At 41.1% G+C, this 20611-nt stretch overlaps 1 protein-coding gene across 2 annotated transcripts; it reads right to left on the reverse strand.

Moving 5' to 3' along the window:
• Positions 1–729: 729 nt before the first annotated feature.
• On the reverse strand, positions 730–18838 carry frrs1l (ferric chelate reductase 1 like). 2 transcript variants are annotated; one of them, XM_033049614.1, is made up of 5 exons: positions 18497–18838; positions 17210–17294; positions 14785–14923; positions 8084–8330; positions 730–2676 (listed from the first exon to the last, which is right to left on the reverse strand). In XM_033049614.1, the coding sequence occupies exons 1-5, from the start codon at positions 18813–18815 to the stop codon at positions 2504–2506; spliced, it is 963 nt and encodes a 320-aa protein (XP_032905505.1). In that variant the 5' UTR covers positions 18816–18838; the 3' UTR covers positions 730–2503. The 2 variants fall into 2 exon arrangements, with proteins under 2 accessions (XP_032905505.1, XP_032905494.1); XM_033049603.1 differs by having other exon boundaries at positions 18461–18838.
• Between the last annotated feature and the right edge of the window lie 1773 nt (positions 18839–20611).

Consider the following 20611-nt stretch of genomic DNA (forward strand, 5'->3'; position numbering starts at 1 on the left):
CAAGAGACCCATCACCAACTCCTTAATAATAACAACATATCCCTCCCCTAACTCACATCATCCATGCCCTTCTCCTTGGTGAATACTGGTGCAAAATACTCATTTAATACCTCTACCACTTCCTCTGGTTCCAAGCATAAATTCTCTCTTTTGTCCTTGATTGGACCTGCCCATTCTCTAGCTATTCGTTTGTTTATATTAAATGTATAAAATGTCTTGGGGTTTTCCTAAATCCTACTTGCCAAGAACATTTAATTTGCCACTTAATATCTTCCTTATTTCTTCTTTCTTTCCTGCTTCCTTTATATTCATCAACGGCCTTGTTCGATTTCAGCTTCTTAAAGCTTACACTTTTTCTTTTTTACTAAACCTACAAATCATATTTCATTTAAGGTTTGAAATTCCGGGTTCATTGTAGTCATCTCATCGTACATGACATGTTTTTAATCTGAACCAAGAAGCAGCATAAACTAAGCATTTTATTAAAGTCATCATTGGACTTCTTTTATTTTTTTTAATAGTGAGGCAGGCTAGGCAAGATCAACAGCCTCAATACTGCCAAAATATAGTACAAAGCAACTTCATCTAATCTTAATTTTTCCAATATCTTGATTTATTCTATTAGAGCTATTCCATTTGTCCTATCCATCCTTCACCTACATTCTCTGCTGCCATGTTTTCTCTCTTCTGATGAAGTCCCAGACCTGAAAAGTTAACTATTTCTCTTTCCACAGATACTGCTGGTTTATTCCAACACTTTGGATACCACTAACATTAAAAATTCATTGAAGTGAAAAAACAATCTAAGTAATCAATTAAATTATCAATCCTCAAAATAGCTAGTGGATACATAGCCACAGATAATCAATAAAACATTAAAATTAAGGACTGAAATAAAAACGACTCACACAGGAAATTATACATCTGATGTGGGCACAAGCTTTCAATGAAATACGAAAGTAGATCAAGGATAGCTGGACTGAAAGGCCATCAATAAGCAGGTGATTACATTCATCAATTTATTAAAAAAGAATGACCTTTGCCAGGAAATTAAATGATTAATATATTGACATCCCTCACCTAGATATAATCCTTCACACAGTTACTTTTCATTTTGAACTTTCGTGATGAAGAGTAACTAGATACCTAACATGAGTGTTCATTCAATTAAGGTTCCAAGAAAGCATGGACGGATTTCTAAATGAAAAGTATGGATTTTGCAGCAAAGCATCAAGAGCATATTATGAGGGGGTTCCCATGTATGTGCCCAAAGATCCCAGGTACAAGGACCAAATGACTTTTACTCTTCCCAAAATCTGGGATGCAAACAGCATTATCATGCATTATCGATATGATATTTATAAAATTGCAGTGAAGTAGAAATGTAAAAAACTTAAGACGATTTAGATCAAGTATGACATTAAGTTTTAGATATGGAAGAATAACATTTAATGTCTCATGTGATCTGTATCATTTACAGATTTTCTCTGCCCTCTTTGTGTCTAGATATGCAAATTTCCCATCGTTTCTCTAATGCTTTTCAAAATGGCACAGCTTAATGCCATATTTATTTATAGCTGAAATTTTGTGATTTTGGACAAAGATATGACATCCTTTGTTGTTCTGGGACCTACACACTAGACACTGGGTATAGATTCCACAGCAAGAATTATTACATTTCAATACTGCTACTGATTTTTGTCTCACTCAAAAGTATAATATTCTTAGATTTTATAATGACATCAGTTGAATCATTCTAATGAGAACCGTTGGGGAAAATCCCCAGAGAAACAATAACATTATGATTGTGATTCGATTGATGATTAGTTTAACGTAAATATTTCATTATAGAAATATTCAATTGGTTCTGGATTTTCTTTTACAATTGTTCTGCCGGCTATTTTATCCTTTACATAGGCTAAAAGCTTGGACTATAGTTTACTGCAATTTGAATTCTCTACAAATAAATAGTGATAAAATACTTTTAGTTATTTACACAAAATTAATAAAACTTATTTTGTACAAACATTCTTACATTTTGGGCACAACTCAGTGTTTAAAATGACAACATCTGGTACAATAAGTTTTCAACAAACCTTGTAAAATAAAAATATCCTACAAAGTATAAGTACAACAATTAAATTAGCAATTACTTAGCATGTTAGCTAGGAAATCACGTTCACAGTAACAGTCACAGTCTTTCAGGTATGCATTCCTTGGCACATGCAGCACATGATGACAGTGATAGGCAAGGGTGCCCTCATACTCTGTCCAAATAGGGACTCCCTAAGCCGCACCGATCAACCAGTGAACCATGGATTTGAAACTATAATTCCTACTTTTCACAAATAGCTTTCATTTGACCAATTCCTGATTATTATTCCAATATATTGTCATATCATACATTCACGAGGCTCCAATGCTAAATCTATTCTGAAACAAAATTGCATTAATATCATGATCAAATGTATTTTTATATCAATATTTTTCTGCGACGATTTCATTAAGGAGTCCCCATTAATATGTAGAAAGTCAGAGCAACAATTAATAGCAGGCAGAAGGGTGAAGAGAAGGTTTGAAAAGCTGCAGAAGGCATGAACACATCTTCATACTTGTAGATGCTGACAACATCTTCAGATACTGGTGGAGAGTCAATGTCATGTCGAGTAATTGAACCTTTCAGGTCAAAATGCAGAAAGGAAACAATTAAAAAATGGGATAGAACTGCACATCATGTTATAAATGCATTTAGTTACATTCAAGGGTATCATCAGGTAACTACATTTGATATTGTCTCTCCAAAGAATTTGAATTAATTTTACACTCTCTGTCATTCTGATCAATCATGAATTTAAAAAAAACAAGATAATGAAGTGTTTCTCCAGACTCATAGTAAAGTGCCCACTCTATTCTTGTAAAATGTCCACTCTATTCAGTGAATAACAAATACTGGACTTGCCAGCAACATCCACATGCCATGTTTTTTTTTTTCAATCACTCAGATAACAATTTCTATTAAAGCAGAAAATGCTGGCATGGTTCAGCAGGCCAGGTAATAACTGTAGAAAGATAATATAATTAATGTAGATACAAGAGAGTGCAGGTGCTGATATATTGTGCAAAAAAACTGGAAACTGACCGACGAGGTTGCTGGGTTGGAAGGTACACAAAAATGCTGGAGAAACTCAGCGGGTGCTGCAGCATCTATGGAGCGAAGGAAATAGGCAACGTTTCGGGCCGAAACCCTTCTTCAAACGGGTTGGAACCCTTCTTCAGTCTGAAGGCAACTCCTGACCTGAAATATTGGCTGGTCATTCTCTCCACAGACATTGCCTGGCCTGCTGAGTTCCTCTAGCACTTTATTCTTTGCAAAATAATTAATGTTTCAGGTCCAAGCACCTTCATCAGATTGTTGACTGTTTTTCTTTTTGTTTTTTGAGTGTTTTGATAAGGAAAGTAGGATATAATGACTAAATGTTATAGGGTTGCCCAATACTGGCCTTATGCCCTCAATATTTCTCTTAAACAACTAATGCCCTTGTCAGAAATGTTCAATTGATTAGTTGAGACCATTTGATTATAATAGATATTAATAGTCTGAAAGCAATGCAGAAATGAATCAACAGGTTATGAAATTATTTACGTGATGATGTAATGCTACTGTTCGTTACTTTTTGAAGATTGGTCATTTATCAGTAATTAACTATTGTTTTAAACTATGGTAATATGGGCTTGTCGCTAATACAAGTTGGTGCTAATTTTGTGTGATTATTTTTCATTATGATTATACTGTGGGCAAGCAAAACTAATATGACAAACTAAAAAGGAAGATAAGTAACTAAGACATTTTTATTTATATAGCTCATTTAAATCAACTCGCGTTGAAACCAAAGTGCTGTACATAGAAGAATTTGGGTTTCCATACATCCATACAAAATAAAAAAGAAAAGACACAACACACTATAGAATTTAAAATGAACGTCCCCCCCCGCAGTAGAATCAACATTTTCCACTGTGAGGGAAGGCAGTAAAAAGTTCTGTCCTCTTCCACTATGTTCACCCGTGGTCGGGGCCTCCGCAGTCGCCGCAGCATGTGCCGATGTTTCAGGCCCTCTCGCCGTGATGATAGAGCTCCAGCTTCGGAGAGAACACTCTCAACGGCATTGGAGTTCTGAATCGGCCGCTTCCTACCGGAAGTCCACAGGCCGCGCTGGGTGGAGATTCACACTGGGGACCTCGGCGAAGGATCCCAGGCTCCGCGATGTTAAAGTCAGCGCCGCCCGTAGCTGGACGCTCCGCAACCACAGCTCCGCGATGTTGGATTCGGCGGTCTCAGCACTCCGGAGCTTACCACACGGCGATCCTCGGTAAGGCATCGCCCGCTACGCGATGGTGCTTCAGCGCTGCGCCGACACCAAAGCTGAAGTTCTGGCCGGTCCCGGCAGGAAACGCCGTGCCAGTCCAGGTGGTAGGCCGTGAGGAGAGGGCGAAGATGCAGCTCGGAGGAAAGACGCATCTCCGACCAGCTACGGACTGAGAAAAACAGTCCCCCCCCATCCCCCACTCCCCACATAAAAGAACTAGAAGACCTCCAACAAAACTTTTGAACATGCTAAAAAAAAATTTCAAGGGTGAAACGACGGACTGTAGGCAGGGCAGCCATACACAACGGCGCCCCCCTCCTGCAGTTAGACAAAAATGCTGGAGAAACTCAGCGGGTGAGGCAGCATCTATGGAGAGAAGGAATAGGCGACGTTTCGGGTCGAGACCCTCTTCAGAGTGATGTCGGGAAAGAGGGGGGGGGGGAAGAAAGGAAGAGGCGGAGACAGTAGGCTTGTGGGAGAGCTGGGAAAGTGGGGGGGAAGAAGGGAGAAAGCAAGGACTATCGGAAATTGGAGAAGTCAATGTTCATACCGCTGGGGTGTAAACAACCCAAGCGAAATATGAGGTGTTGTTCCTCCAATTTGCGCTGGGCCTCACTCTGGCAATGGAGGAGGCCCAGGAAAGAAACGCCGGATTTGTAATAGGAGGGGGAGTTGAAGTGCTGAGCCACCGGGAGATCAGGTTGGTTAGTGCAAACTGAGCGGAGGTGTTGGGCGAAGCGATCGGCAAGCCTGCGCTTGGTCTCACCGATGTAGAGAGGTTGACACCTGGAACAGCGGATGCAATAGATGTCAAATGTCATGGACAAAACATTCCCGAATCAACCTTTCCAAATGCATATCGAGCTTATTCTAGTAACTTTCCTACCGCAGATGTTAGGCTTACTGGTCTATAATCCCTAGGTGTTCTTTGCAGACCTTCTTAAATAGCTGGGAACAACATTAGCCAGCCTCCAGTCCTCTGACACCTCGCCCATGTCTAACGATGATTCATATATCTCTATCAGGGTTCCTGCAATTTCTTCTCTAGCTTCCCTCAATGTCTTTGGATATATCTGGTTAAGCCTACATGAATTATCTACCTTCACCTCCATGACTGTAATATGGCTGGTACTCAAGACATCTCTATTAAGTTTCCTAATCTTCATGTCCTTTTCCACAGTGAAAGCAGAGAAGAAATATCGAGGACCTTGCCCATCTGCACACATAAATGATCTCTTTGTTTTCTGAGAGGCCCAATGTATCTCGAGTTACACTTTTCCCTTAATATACAACCTTTCTTTGGATTCTCCTTGATCTTATCAGCCTATCTCATGCCCTTTTTGCCCTCCTGATGTTCATAATTCCTTCTCCAGGAATAAACTTGACATCAGCTGCCTGTACCCAACCCATGTCTCCTTTTTCCTGACAAAAGCCTCAATTTCTCACATCATCCAGGGTTCCTTGAATCTCATTTTCGAGACATCCCTTTTCCCTCAAACAACTTACTCGAATCAACTTTTTCAAATTCCTGTCAAATACCATCCAAGTTGCCCCAATTTAGAAACTTTAACTTGTAAACCAGCCCTTTCTTATCAATAATTATTTTAAACCTATTGAACTTTAAACTTTAGAGATATAGCATGGAAACAGACCTTCAGCCGACCAAGTCCGCACCGACCAACAATCACCCTGTATACTAACACTATCCTACACACTAATGACAATTTACAATTTTCACCGAAGCTAATTAACCTGGAACCCTGTACATCTTTGGAGGAAACCCATGCGATAACAGAGAGAATGTACAAACTACGTACAGACAGCACTCGTAGTCAGGTTCGAACCCGGGTCACAGGCACTGAAAGGCAGCAACTCTACCGCTCTGCCACTGGGCAGCCACTAGGGTTCCTGGTCCCAAAAGACTGGCCACTGACATTTCAGCAATGCTCTGCCCGATTCCTGAAGAGTAGGTCAAACCTCTTCTTTTCCCTTGTCGGGCCTTCTAAATGTTGCATGAGGAAACGTTTATGAACACATTTGACTAATTCCACCCGATCTGAGCCCTTAGCACTATGGCAGCCCCAGTCTATATTGGGAATGTTAAAATCCCCAACCATGACACCCCTCTTGCAGCCTTACACCCCCATCCCCCAGCTCTCGGGCTCCTCCTCCTCTTTTTTTTCCTTCCTTCTCCCTGCCACTCCCTATCAGTCGCCCATCCCCCAGCCCTCGGGCTCCTCCTCCTCTTTTTTTTCCTTCCTTCTCCCTGCCACCCCCTATCAGTCTGAAGAAGGGTTTCGGCCCGAAACGTTACCTATTTCCTTCGCTCCATAGATGCTGCTGCATCCGCTGAGTTTCTCCAGCATTTTTGTGTACCTTCGATTTTCCAGCATCTGGCTAAATCATTTATTAAAACATCTGCAGTTCCTTCTTGAACACCCCTCTTGCAGCTGTCTGCAATCTCCTAACATATTTGTTCCTCTAATCCCCATTGACTATTTGTGGGCCTGTAGTACAACCCTCACATGGTGATCATCCCGTTTCTATTTCTCAACTCCATCTATAGCCTAAACGACCTTCAATAATGTAATCTTGTACTACTGCTGTGATATTTCCTTTAATAAATATAGCAACTACCCATCTGTTATGCCAATCTTTTCATTCTCCCAACTATGCTCCTGCATATTGAACTTGCAGTCATTGCCTCATGTACTCCCACCTGCCTCACTACCATATTGGATCTCTTCCCCCTGCCAATCAAGTGTAAACACTTCTGAGCAGCACTGGTAAACCTACCCTCCAGGACATTGGTTCCCCTCCAATTCAGGTGCAACCCGTCCCTTTGCCTTTTACAGTTTACAGTTCACCTTTGCCCCACAAGAGATCCCAATGGTTCAATAATCTGAATCCCTGTCTACTCAGTCTCACATTCACCTGACCTATCTTCCTATTCCAATCTTAACTTGCACTTCTAAACATTGTCACACAGGAAATAATAATCAGTCTATTGGTAAAAATATGAAAATTCGATTTATAAATATACCATTTTGTATTAAAATAGCTGAGAGTGTTTAGTGCTGACAATGATTTTTATATTCAAGTCCCTTGAAAGAATGTAGTCAGAAAGGGGAGTTAAGGTAGAAGCTAAATTATGATCTCATTGAATGTCCTACTCATGTTTCTATTTCTTGTGTTATTGAAATAGCCACTTAGTAACAGCTGATACTGATATTATATTATAGAAGCATTAGTGTCTAACTGGTAGTGCATACTATGCCACTGTTGAAATTATTTTTATAAGCAGTACTGCATGAAAGAGTGACAACATTAAAAAATGTAAAACAAATTGAAGAGTAATTAATGCAGTTATGTAGAGTTACAGTTGGAAACAGCAAGATCATTAGGACAAATACCAATGCAGTCATCATTGCTATTAACAAAAATAGTTGCCATTCAAATGATTGGCCTCATTTCAAAACATTTTAAATTGCTGATATAAAAATCAAAAATATTATTAATGTATACATCTCTAGATTTGTTATATTTGAATGGATAATAAAATCTAAATCCCTTTAAAATGATTTCAGCAGCTTACATGCTATAAAATTAATTCAATGTACTTTTAGTTAGCTATAACGTAAAAATATTAAGACACTATAGAAACATTGTTTTAAATCATTTATTAAAACATTCCTACAGCATTTAAAATGTTGACATACCTTGTATGGCAGGACCCCATGCAAATAAATAATACCAGCTCAAGTGAAGGTCAATAATAGTTTCATCTCTGGGAACATACACTGGTCGTTTAAATCGACAAGTCACTCGATTGTCCTCAAAAATACCTTCTTCATCCCTGGCTGGGTTTCTTTTTATTTCTTTTGCCCACTGACCAACATTATAAAAGTGCTGGATTCGAACTCTGCCATTGTCATCATGCACACAGGCCATTACATCATCACCTCCCTAAAAGAAAAAAGAATAATATTTGCATTAAACTTAGTAGAGATACTACCACTGTAAATTCAGCATTAGATCTATCTGTATGATGTTGATTGAAAAATCAGTAATGTTCACATCAAAGTAGGCACAATTTTGTAAGTTGAAATGTAATACAACTTGGACTGTGATGGCTTTAATAAGAATGCAAAGAATGGAGGTAAGAGATGCCAGAACGCTGGAGGATATGCTATATTAAAAAAGGGCAGTAGGGAAAACCCAGCAAACTACAGGCCAATGAGCCAATGTCAGTGGTAGGGAAATTGGAGGAAATCTTAAGGAATAGGAATATTGAATAATCAGCATGCCTTTATGCAGGAAAATCCTGCCTCACTAGTTTAATGAAGGTAGTGCAGTTGGTGTTGTCAACATAGACTTGAGCAAGGCATTTGGCAAGTTCCCGCATGGTGCGTTGGCCAGGAAGATTAAGACCCATGGGATCCAAGGCAAGATCATTGGATCCAAAACTGGCTTGATGATGAGAGGCAGGGAGCAGTGGTGGAAGGAGGCGATTCTGATTGGAAGTCTGTGACCAGTGGTGTACTGCAAGAATTCATGCTGGAACCCTTGTTGTTTGTGATATGTATTAATGACGATTGTGAATGTAGGAGGAACAATTAATAAGTATGTGATGTAATGGATAGCAAGGAGGGTTGTCTAAGGCCACAGCAGAATATAGATCAGATGGAAAGTTGGGCATTTAATCTCAAGGAGTGTGTGGTGATGCATTTTGGGAGGTTAAATAGGAGTAGGACATGTGCGTAATGTAAGGCACGGCACTGAGAAACGTTGATGAATAGAGGGTCTTTGGAGTTCAAGTGCAGAGTTCTCTGAAAATAGATATTGGTTGTAAAGAAATATTTGATCCTTATCTTTTCATCTCTGACTAAACCTTATGTTTGACAAGGCCACGATAATTACATTTTTAGTCATTTATCCTGCAAATGAATTTATACATATGATTTCTTAGGATAGTTGATTCCTGCAGCCACAAACATGTCACTAGCACTACACCATCTAGGTTTCCTTAGCAGTGTACTCATGGCATCATTATAGGCCACCTTTAGTCTCTGCAAACTTGTCTTTCTGTAGTTCGACCACAGGCCCGCAGTATAGAGTGGTGTGCAGTATGCTCTAAACAGCGACATCTGTAAACACACCAAACTTATGCAAGAGAATATTTGCCTGTACATACAGCATACGTCGTTGCCTATAAATATCCTCATCATCTGTCATTTGTTCTGTAATAAAATGCCCAAGATATTTTACCTTATCACAGACACTAAGATTATTGTCAGACAATTTAAAATCAGAAAATGTTAGACATTTATCCTCTTTGGTTCTACAGATCGTAACAGCACTCTTACAACCATCATATTTAATATCATGTTCCACACCATACACAGAACATATAGTAAGGAGCTGCTGGAGACCAGCGCTAGATGGACTAAAGACCACAAGATCATCTGCATACATAATATGGTTCACTAAAATATTACCAATCAATCACCCAGTATTACAGGCTTTCAATTGTTTGAACAGATCATCAATATAAAGATTAAAAATGACTGGGGACAAAATTCCCCCTTGTCTAACACCACTGCTAACCCCAAATGGGGCTGAGACCCTATTGCTCCATTTTATTTGCATAGTCTGGTGGGCATACCAGTAAGCCAGAATTCTCACAATGTATTTAGGCACCCCTCTATGACTCATTTTAACAAACAGCTTTCTATGATTAACACGATCAAAGGCTTTGGATGCATCAATAATGCACATAATAATTGAAGAGTTTTTGCCTCTATATTTGTTTACAATCTCCTTTAGGGCATATATGCACAAGTCAGTGCCATGTTTAGCTTTAAAGCCAAACTGGTTATATGTGGAGTTAACAAACTCATTTACTCTATCTAGCAGAACTATTTCTAAAACTTTTGACAATATGCTGGCTAAAGCTATGGGCCTGTAATTATTTAGGCTGCCTACTTTACCAGCTTTGTCCTTAATGACCGGCACTAGCAGAACATATAACATTGAGTCTGGTAACAAGCCAGGAAGCATAAACCCAGTAAAACAAATAGCAAGGAGAGGAGCTATCCTCATACTCGCATACTTAAGATTTTCAGCAGAAATATGATCCAAGCCATTTGCTTTCTTGTTGGACAGCATGGTCATGGCATAGAAACATAGAAAATAGGTGCAGGAGGAGGCCATTTGGCCCTTTGAGCCAGCACCACCATACATTGTGATCATGGCTGATCGTCCCCAATCAATAACTCGTGCCTGCCTTCTCCCCATATCCCTTGATTCCACTAGCCCCAAGAGCTCTATCTAACTCTCTCTTAAATCCACCCAGTGATTTTGCCTCCACTGCCCTCTGTGGCAGGGAATTCCACAAATTCACAACTCTCTGGGTGAAAAAGTTTTTTCTCACCTCAGTCTTAAATGGCCTCCCCTTTATTCCAGGACTGTGGCCCCTGGTTCTGTACTTGCCCAACATTGGGAACATTTTTCCTGCATCTAGTTTGTTCAGTCCTTTTATAATTTTATATTTCTATAAGATCCCCCTCATCCTTCTAAACTCCAGTGGATACAAGCCTAGTCTTTTCAATTTCCTCATATGACAGTCCCACCATCCCAGGAATCAATCTCATGAACCTACGCTGCACTGCCTCAATCACAAGGATGTCCTTCCTCAAATTAGGAGACTAAAACTGTACACAATACTCCAGATGTGGTCTTACCAGAGCCCTATAGAACTGCAGAAGAACCTCTTTACTCCTATACTGAAATCCTCTTGTTATGTAGGTCAACATTCCATTAGCTTTCTTCACCGCCTGCTGTGCCTGTAAGCCAACTTTCAGTGACTTGTGTACAAGGACACCCGGGTCTCTCTGTACCTCCCCCTTACCTAACCTAACCCCATTGAGACAATAATCTGCCCCCTTGTTTTTGCCGCCAATGTGGATAACCTCACATTTATCTATATTATACTGCATCTGCCACGCATTTTCCCACTCACTCAACCTGTCCAGGTCACCCTGCAACCTCCTAACATCCTCTTCACAGTTCACTGCCACCCAGCTTTGTGTCATCCGCAAACTTGCTGGTGTTGTTCCAAATTCCCTCTTCCAAATCATTAATATATATGGTAAACAGTTGCAGCCCCAACAACGAGCCTTGTGGCACTCCACTCGCCACTGCCTGCCATTCTGAAAAGGACCCATTCACTCCTACTCGTTGTTTCCTGTCTGCCACCCAATTTTCTATCCACGACAACACCCTACCCCTAATACCATGTGCAATTTTAGTCACCAGTTTCCCGCGCGGGACCTTATCAAAGGCTTTCTGAAAGTCAAGATACACTACATCCACTGGCTGCCCTTCATCCATTTTACTTGTCACATCCTCAAAAAATTCCAGAAGATGTCAAGCATGATTTTCCTTTCATAAATCCATGCTGACTTGGACTAATCCTTTTACTGCTATCCAAATGCCCCATTATTACCTCTTTAATAATTGACTCCAGCATCTTTCGCACCACCGAAGTCAGGCTAACTGGTCTGTAATTCCCCGTTTTCTCTCTCACTCCTTTCTTGAAAAGTGGGATAACATTTGCTATCCTCCAATCCACAGGAACTGATCCTGAATCTATTGAACATTGGAAAATGATCACCAATGCGTCCACTATTTCTAGAGCCACCTCCCTGAGGACCCTGGGATGCAGTCCATCAGGCCCATCCTTTATCATCCTTCAGTCCCATTAGCCTACCCAATACTATTTCTCGCCTAATGAAAATGTATTTCAGTTCCTCTACCCCCTTAGATCCTCTGTCCTCCAGTACTTCTGGGAGATTGTTTGTGTCTTCCTTAGTGAAGACAGATCCGAAGTACCTGTTCAACTTTTCTGCCATTTCTTTGTTCCCCATAATAATTTCACCCGTGTCTGCCTTCAAGGGACCCACATTTGACTTTGCTATTCTTTTTCCCTTAACATATCTAAAGAAGCTTTCACTGTCCTACTTTATATTCCTGGCCAGCTTCCTCTCGTACTTCATCTTTTCAGCCCGTATTGCCAGTTTTGTTTCCTTTTGTTGTCCTATGAAAGTTTCCCAATCCTCTGGCTTCCGGCTACTCTTTGCTGTGTTATACATCTTTTCTTTTAGTTTTATTCTATTCCTAACTTCTCTTGTCAGCCACGGTTGCCTCCTACTCCCTTTAGAATATTTCTTCCTTTTTGGAATGAAATAATCCAGCGATGATACACCTCATGTGACATAATCACCATTGAGTCATTACTCACAATATTGTCCACCCTATGCAAATCACCGTGGACACAGTTGAATAAAGTACTATAATGTTGTTGCCATAACTCCGCGATATTAGCTGTTCCGGAGATTCCATCTACAGTGCATGGTAGAGATGTTTTGCAACTGTTAAGAGCTCTCACTTCTTTACAAAAATCAGTAGCATTGTTAATAAGCAGCTTCTTAGCAATGGAATCAGCCCTCATAGCTTGCTCATTTTTACAGATGAAGCGAACAGCATACTTATATCTTGCATTAGTGAGCTTCTTGTACTCAACACAAGCCCCTGTCTGGGTCTACCTGCCATAGCCCATGATTTAGTGGCTTCACGGGCTTCAGTATGAAGCTCAGCTACATACTTATTCCAGCCAGGCCTGATGCTATGTGTCTTATTTTTATGCTTGCAGTAGGGCTTACTGTCTACACATAAAGAGCTTACTATATCATTATACATGGAGCAGATATCTCTCCTATGCTTCATATCCTTACAATTAACATTACTAGACATTATTACATCTTTAGATAGATGAATATTAAACATAGAAACATAGAAAATAGGTGCAGGAGGAGGCCATTCGGTCCTTCGAGCCAGCACCGCCATTCATTGCGATCATGGCTGATCGTCCCCAATCAATAACCCGTGCCTGCCTTCTCCCCATATCCCTTGATTCCACTAGCCCCTGGAGCTCTATCTAACTCTCTCTTAAATCCATCCAGTGATTTGGCTTCCACTGCCCTCTGTGGCAGGGTATTCCACAAATTCACAACCCTCAGTCTTAAATGGCCTCCCCTTTATTCTAAGACTGTGGCCCCTGGTTCTGGACTCGCCCAAAATTGGGAACATTTTTCCTGCATCTAGCTTGTCCAGTTCTTTTATAAATTTATATGTTTCTATAAGATCCCCCCTCATCCTACTAAACTCCAATGAATACAAGCCTAGTCTTTTCAATCTTTCCTCATATGACAGTCCCGCCATCCCAGAGATCAATCTCGTGAACCTGTGCTGTTGCTTAAGGATTTATCTGTATGGGCATACTAGGCTAAGATGTCTTCCTTTGTGAGGGTTGATCAGTCCAGTTGTTCTGTGTTAAAGCTATTTCTATCTGGGAAACCACAAGGTGTTCAACGTTTATTGTCATAGCCACAGGTATATGATGTCATTGCTGCCCCGTACAAAATGCTCATACACCCCAATGAGGCAATGTGCATCAGCTGTGCTAATACAGTGGTCCAGCCATGACGTAGTGTGCCAGGCCTCACTTATATAAGTATAACTATCTGTAGGTAAAAGCACATTGCTTGACAATATTAATTTATTATCTTTACAGAACTGAGCCATATGATTGGCAAATAATGAGTTCCTATCTGAGATGTCTGCATTCATATCCCCAATGACATATACACTACAATAATTATTGTTTTGAATAAAGGAATAGATGAAAGCAAGTCTATTTAAATATTCATCCTCATTCTGATGGCATTCATAGGATGTATTCACATTGAGGAATGTGTATACACATTCAGGATAACAAATTCCTTGTCGTTGTGAGCAAAGTGTATTGCAATAGAGCAGTCAGCATCAAGCCGAACCATATTTATTGATGAATCATCTCCCTATTCAAAATGCTCCTCACCTGTATCCACCTATCATTTGCCAGTATTTGTCCTGTACCTCTTCTCTTCCAGCTTTCATTCCCCCCCACTCCCCCCCCCCCCCTCAAATCAGTGTGAAGAAAGGTCTCAACCCAAATTGTAAACTCTCCATGTTCTCCAGCAATGCTGCCTGCTGCCTGACCCGCTGAGATACTCCTGCACTTTATATCCTTGTAATAGAAACCAGTTGCTTTCAGAAAATAATGCAGTTAGGAACTCAGTATGCATTGTCTGATTTTCTGATTTCAGGATCTTATTTTGATTTATCAGGGATCTTAAATCAAACTGTTTACTTTTTGAAAAGATAAAATGAAGATTATATTACATCGTTTTAAACCTGTAGAATTAACTCATCCATTTACATTGCTTTATCAATAATGAGAAACTAAAGTCATGTTTATACATTTATTTCGCATGGTGCATCCATTTCTATTAAATATGCAGGTGAGTTGGTGGTTTACCATTAGTTTGTCAGATGAAAATCCAACTGCAACCCAGCCATCAGTGTCAGCACTTAGCTCAAATTCAACATCAGCACCTATTCTGCGGTAACTGAGGAAATAATCACACGTGTCTGCATCACAGCCAGGTTTTCCATACCTGCAAAAGGAACAGAGGAATAGACAGTGGAAAAATATAACTTTCACCAAACCGAGACAATTTTTGTGATTCTTGACGCAACACAAATAATATACTTTTCTCTGATTTTTGAAAAATCATTTATAGAGATAATAGGAATATATAATTTATAAATTGGAATATTTGGTATATTTATATATTTTAAACACATCCTCACATTTCATGACGTGCTAATTATGATTCGTGTAGCTTGAGCACCTATTTACCAGCACACCTTCTGGGTAAGACCAATTTTATTCAAAAGACACTATTTTAATAACAAAAATTTCCTTAGGCAGCAAAAATGAATACTAACTTTTTATAATGGATATTATAAAACTCTATGGGGAAACTAAATGTAAATGTTATCTTTCTGTAAAATTGCACAGGATGATTTCATGCATGTAGCGATACTAGGGCAAAGATCATTACTCTTACAAAAATGAACTATTATCCAGATTCTCCAACATGTATCACTTTTTTTCCTCTCTAGTTTGGGAATCCCAACTTATTTTTCTCAAGAGCAGAATGACTGGAATTTATGAAAGAAGCATTTAATTTATGCTTTAAATTAAACAACGTTGTGGAAATTAAATCAAAGTTTATTTTTCTACCACAGAGTGTAATTATTTACATTTAAGGACATTAAAGAAAACAAGAAACCCTGCATTTTAACAAAAGTGCATTACTGGCTGGTGCTGTAATGAAAATCTGCCAGATTTGTGCTCAGAGAACTCAACTAAACCAGCTAAGGAGTAAACTAGTAATGTGCATAATTATAATATGCTTAAGTTTTCTCAATCAATTTTATTTTGCCTCAGACTTTCCACCCAAATGGATTTCCACATAAAATTGATCACAGCCATAACTCCAAATCTGAGGACCTTCCAGGTGCAGTTATTTGGAGACTCATTTCACAGTGCAATTAGATTTTCAAAGAGCAGCAAGTAATCTGGTGCTAATTTTCAACTGCTTTTCCAAACTTATTCTCATTATGAATTATTTTATATTCCAATTCATATTCTGCTTCTTTTAGTTCACTTAATTTAAATGTTAATAAAAATTTAATTCCTGTCCCAATTGTCGAATGTACTAAGGGAACAGTGAAATTTTTACTTGCAGCAGCATAACAGAACTGTAAATACAATGTACATGGATAATATGTAATAAACAGAAAAACAATAAATGAATAACCCTAATACAAGTGCAAAAACAAACTCTATCGCGCAACCAAAGATAGTCTATAGTTCATAGTTGAGGTTAATGTTTTGGAGTGTTCAAGAGCCTGATGTTTGTTTGGAAGATGCTATTCTTGAACCTGGTGGTCACTGTTTTCAGATTCCTATACCTTCTTCCTGACAGCAGAACTGAAATATGAGCATGGCCAGCATGGAAACAGGCTCTTCAGCCCATCTTGGCCAGGCTGACCAAGATACTCCATCTAAGCTAGTCTCATTTGGCCAGTATCCCTCTCTTTCCTATCCATGTTCCTGTCCAAATGTCTTTTAATTATTGTTATTGTGCCTGCCTCAACTACCCCCTCTGGCAGCTCATTCCATATATCTACCACCCTCTGAGTGAAAAGGTCTCTCCTATTGTTGATTAACACATATTTGCAGATGTAGAGAGAATGGGGTTGAAATGGGTTCAAGGAGATGGTGTGGAATAAGGAAAAAAGATTACTGTAAAGTGATGTGATGCAAAAATAATAAATGCTTAACTAATATGGAGCGTTGACTTAATTAAATAAAATTGATTCTGAATGAGGGGCCTTTTTCAAGGGATTGATCCACTGAGTTTTTCCAACATTCTGTGTTTTTTTTTGCTTTGAGATGTTGCTAATCTGCAGGGCGGAGAGAGCTCTGGGAAAACCTTTAGCTGTTATTTGTGTAGTTTGAAGGAATTCATTACAGTTAATTTGAGTACTGGTGTAAATTGGTGATTTCTAATCACTGTTAGCTTCATTAGTATGAACCAAAATAAATGTTGCTACAACATATAGTCACAAAACATATTTTGGAACTTTTGTTATGGTGAATACTTGTAAACAAGCAGAAACATCCCAGTATCCTTTCTTTTATCTGTATAACTGATTTTTGTGCATTTATTTTCACATTTATTTGTGAATTGTGGCAGCAAGGCAAAAGGAACATAATTATAAAAAGAGAGTGCAGTAATTTCAGAAGGGGATGAAAATGGGAGACGAAGACATGGACATTATTTAATCCGATAGCATTTACAAAATTAACATGCACTTCTGGAACCCACCTAAAGCAGCCTTTAGTCTTTCCACAATCATCTATACGTATTTTTGCAAAAGGATCCACAGGAGGAGGGGATGGGAAAGCATAACCTACAACACAAAAATACAAACTACCACTAATATGATGATCAATAAAATATGAGTTATTCAATAACATATTAGGTACAGGTATAATTCTTGCCTGAGAAATATAAATTATTTTTACTTCATCTCACTGTCATGAAACAAGTTATTATAATTGTATACTTATTCACTTGCAATAAAAAGATTGCCTTGAAAACGACTTCCCTAGTGAAAAATCAATGCTCAATTGGAAATCATAATATATTGCTGAACAAACATTTCCCTTTTGCTTTGAAGTTAGAAAACGAAATTCAACCTAACAGGCGACATTAATGAATGGTACTAAACGTTTTGTATGCTATGTTCCAATTTTCTACCAATTGGCAGGATGAGCAAGAAGTGGTTGCTTCTGGTGGTTCCATGATTTATTGTTCAGATCTGGAAAGACATATGATTAACTCCACTCAAAAGGCTTTCCATGTACATGACTTGGATAATGATAATGATAAAACATGACATGCCCAACAATGCGCAGAGCACAACGGCAGCTGAATTTGTATTTAGAGATATCATCAAAAATTACAGTGATCAACATGCTCCAGGGATTGGTGAATTTCTGTTTATTAACGTAACTAAGAGGTTAGCACAGGAAGGTGGTGCTGAGGAAAGAGATCATCAATGATCTTATTGACTAACCGAGCAGACACTAGCGGACAATTGGTCGACCCCGTGCTTCCATACGTGAAATTCCCTGATACAAATGTAACGACCAGCAAACGATAAACGAACAAGTGGGGAACGAAATAGGGCCTTTTAATTTCACTGATTCTCATCCCCACTGCTGGTACCAACTGGAATGTTTTCCTTATTTCGCATCTTTTCATTCTGTGAACCCGCAAATATGTTTTAGCAAGCACCACGTTTAGAAAGGTACAGCGAGAAACACGGGATGCGAGTGATAATTAACAAGATTAACGTGACCGAAATGAAAATTTGACAGAAACCTCGGGGTAAAACGCCAATCGATGATTCAGAGTAATACATTGTGATGGATGAAAATGTCACTTCCCATGATGCTGAAACAGGGCACCAGTTAAAATCTGCAGAAATAGAACAATTAAGTACACAGATCACTGGTGGGAACTGCAAATATTGACGCGGGGAATTATAGATTCTTTCTTACAAAAGCGTACTTCTCTTCTTCGTTACAATGAAAGGACTGCACCAACCTTCATCCCCCCAGTAGCGCGGCTCTAACAATTCCGCCGCAAACGTGCTGTAGGACTCCTGGTGCCTGTCGGCGACGCCGCTCTTCTCCAGCTCTTCCCAGGCCACCCTGCCCGGCTCGTCCAGCTCCTGCTCCCCCGCCACCGCGCTCCCCGGGACCGCATCCTCGCCCGCAGCAGCGCAGGCGACCACACAGGCGATCAACGCGAACATGGTAACGCCGGGCATCCAGCGATGGGGCAGGCTGGGCACAGACAACCTTGATGTGAGCATCGTGCAGAGACACGCTTGCCCCGGACTTGTTTGCGTTAAACACCCCATGGCTCGTCCTCGCAGCCCGGAGCCGGCTGCGCACGCGTAGTGCCCATGCCCAGCCTGTAGCAGCCGTCAGTGCCGGTCCCTCCACCCTCACCCCCCTCTCCCCCTCTCTTCCCCCCTCACCCCCTCTCCCTCCCTTCCCCCCTCTCCCCCTCTCTCCCCCTCCCTTCCCCCCTCTCCCTCCACCCTCCTCCCCCTCTCCCTCCACCCTCCTCCCCCTCTCCCTCCACCCTCACCCCCTCTCTCCCCCTCCCTTCCCCCCTCTCCCTCCACCCCCCCTCTCCCTCCACCCCCCCGTCTCCCTCCACCCCCCCTCTCCCTCCACACCCCCCCCCCTCCCTCCACACCCCCCCTCTCCCTCCACCCCCCCCTCTCCCTCCACCCACCCCCCTCCCCCTCCCTTCCCCCCCCCCCTCCACCCCCCTCTCCCTCCCTTCCCCCCTCCCCTCCACCCCCCTTCCCCCCTCCCTCTCCCCGTCCCCTCCACCCCCCCTCTCTACCCCCTTCCCCCCTCTCTCTCATGGGTCGCCAAGCAGGTCAGTTAGAGTTGGTGTCAGCGGCTAGTACAGGGGGACGACGAGTAAACAACAGACCACTTCAGGTAGACACAAAAAACTGGAGTAACTCAGCAGGTCAGACAGCATCTGTGGAGAAAAGGAATAGGTGACGTTTCGTGTCGAGACCCTTCTTCAGACTGAGAGTCAGGGGAAAGGGAAACGAGATATAGAACAAATGAATGAAAGATAGGCAAAACAAATAAAGATGATAAAGGAAACAGGCCATTGCTAGCTCGGGGACCAGGTGAAAACAAACAAGTAACGGGCAATGGGTCTCAACAAGACCACTTTAAAGCTAGTACGATTTGGGTGGGAAAGGGGGGGGGGGGGGTGCAGGGGTTACTTGAAGTTAGGGAAATCAAACATTATACCGCTGGACAGGCAACATCTCTGGAGAGAAGGAATGGGTGACGTTTCGGGTCGAGACCCTTCTTCAGTCTGAAGAAACGTCACCCATTCCTCCTCTCCAGAGATGCTGCTTGTCCAGCTGAGTTACTCCAGTACTTTGTGTCTATCTTTGATTTAAACCAGCGTCTGCAGTTCTTTCCTACACATTATACCGCTGCGTTGTAAGCTGCCCAAGCAAAATATGAGATGCTGTTCCTCCAATTTGCAGTTAGCCTCACTAACAATGGAGGAGGCCCAGGACAGAAAGGTCAGTGTGAGAATGGGAATTATATTGTTTGGCAACCAGTAGATCAGTAAGGTCTAGGCGGACTGGGTGAAGGTGTTCAGCGAAACGATCGCCCAGTCTACGTTTGGTCACGCCGATGTATAAGAATCCACACTTTGAACAACGGATACAGTAGATGAAGTTGAGGAGGTGCAAGTGAACCTCTGCCTAACCTGAAAGCATTGCCAGGGTCCCTGGACAAAGTCGAGGGAGGAGTTACAGGGACAGGTGGTGCTTCTCCTGCAGTTGCGAGGGAAGGTACCTGGGTAGGCAGAGATTTGGGTGGGAAGGGATGTGTTAACCATGGAGTCGTGGAGGGAACAGCTTCTGTAGAAGGCGGAAAGGGGTGGAGATGAGAAGATGTGACTAGCGGTGGGATCCCATGGGAGGTGGTGAAAATGTCGGAGGATTACGTGTTGTATGCAACGGCTTATGTTGTGAAAGGTAAGGACTAGAGGGACTCTGTCCCTGTTACGACTAAAGGGAGGGGGAGCAAGAGCGGAGCTGCGGGGTACGGAGGAGATGAGGTATGAGGGCCTCATCTATGATGAAAGAGGGGAACCCCTGTT

The sequence above is a fragment of the Amblyraja radiata genome, chromosome 2, assembly GCF_010909765.2.
Source record: "Amblyraja radiata isolate CabotCenter1 chromosome 2, sAmbRad1.1.pri, whole genome shotgun sequence".
NCBI lineage: Eukaryota > Metazoa > Chordata > Chondrichthyes > Rajiformes > Rajidae > Amblyraja > Amblyraja radiata.

What these genes read in the sequence shown, in the direction of transcription:
- frrs1l (XM_033049603.1), bottom strand. Translation starts at nt 18,815, where the DNA reads ATGGGGTGTTTAACGCAAACAAGTCCGGGGCAAGCGTGTCTCTGCACG. An exon ending in TTTCATCTGACAAACTAATG is followed by an intron (nt 8,331 to 14,784) that starts GTAAACCACCAA and finishes TTTTTCTTTTAG; the next exon opens with GGAGGTGATGATGTAATGGC. An exon ending in ATGGGGTCCTGCCATACAAG is followed by an intron (nt 2,677 to 8,083) that starts GTATGTCAACAT and finishes TTGACCTGAAAG; the next exon opens with GTTCAATTACTCGACATGAC.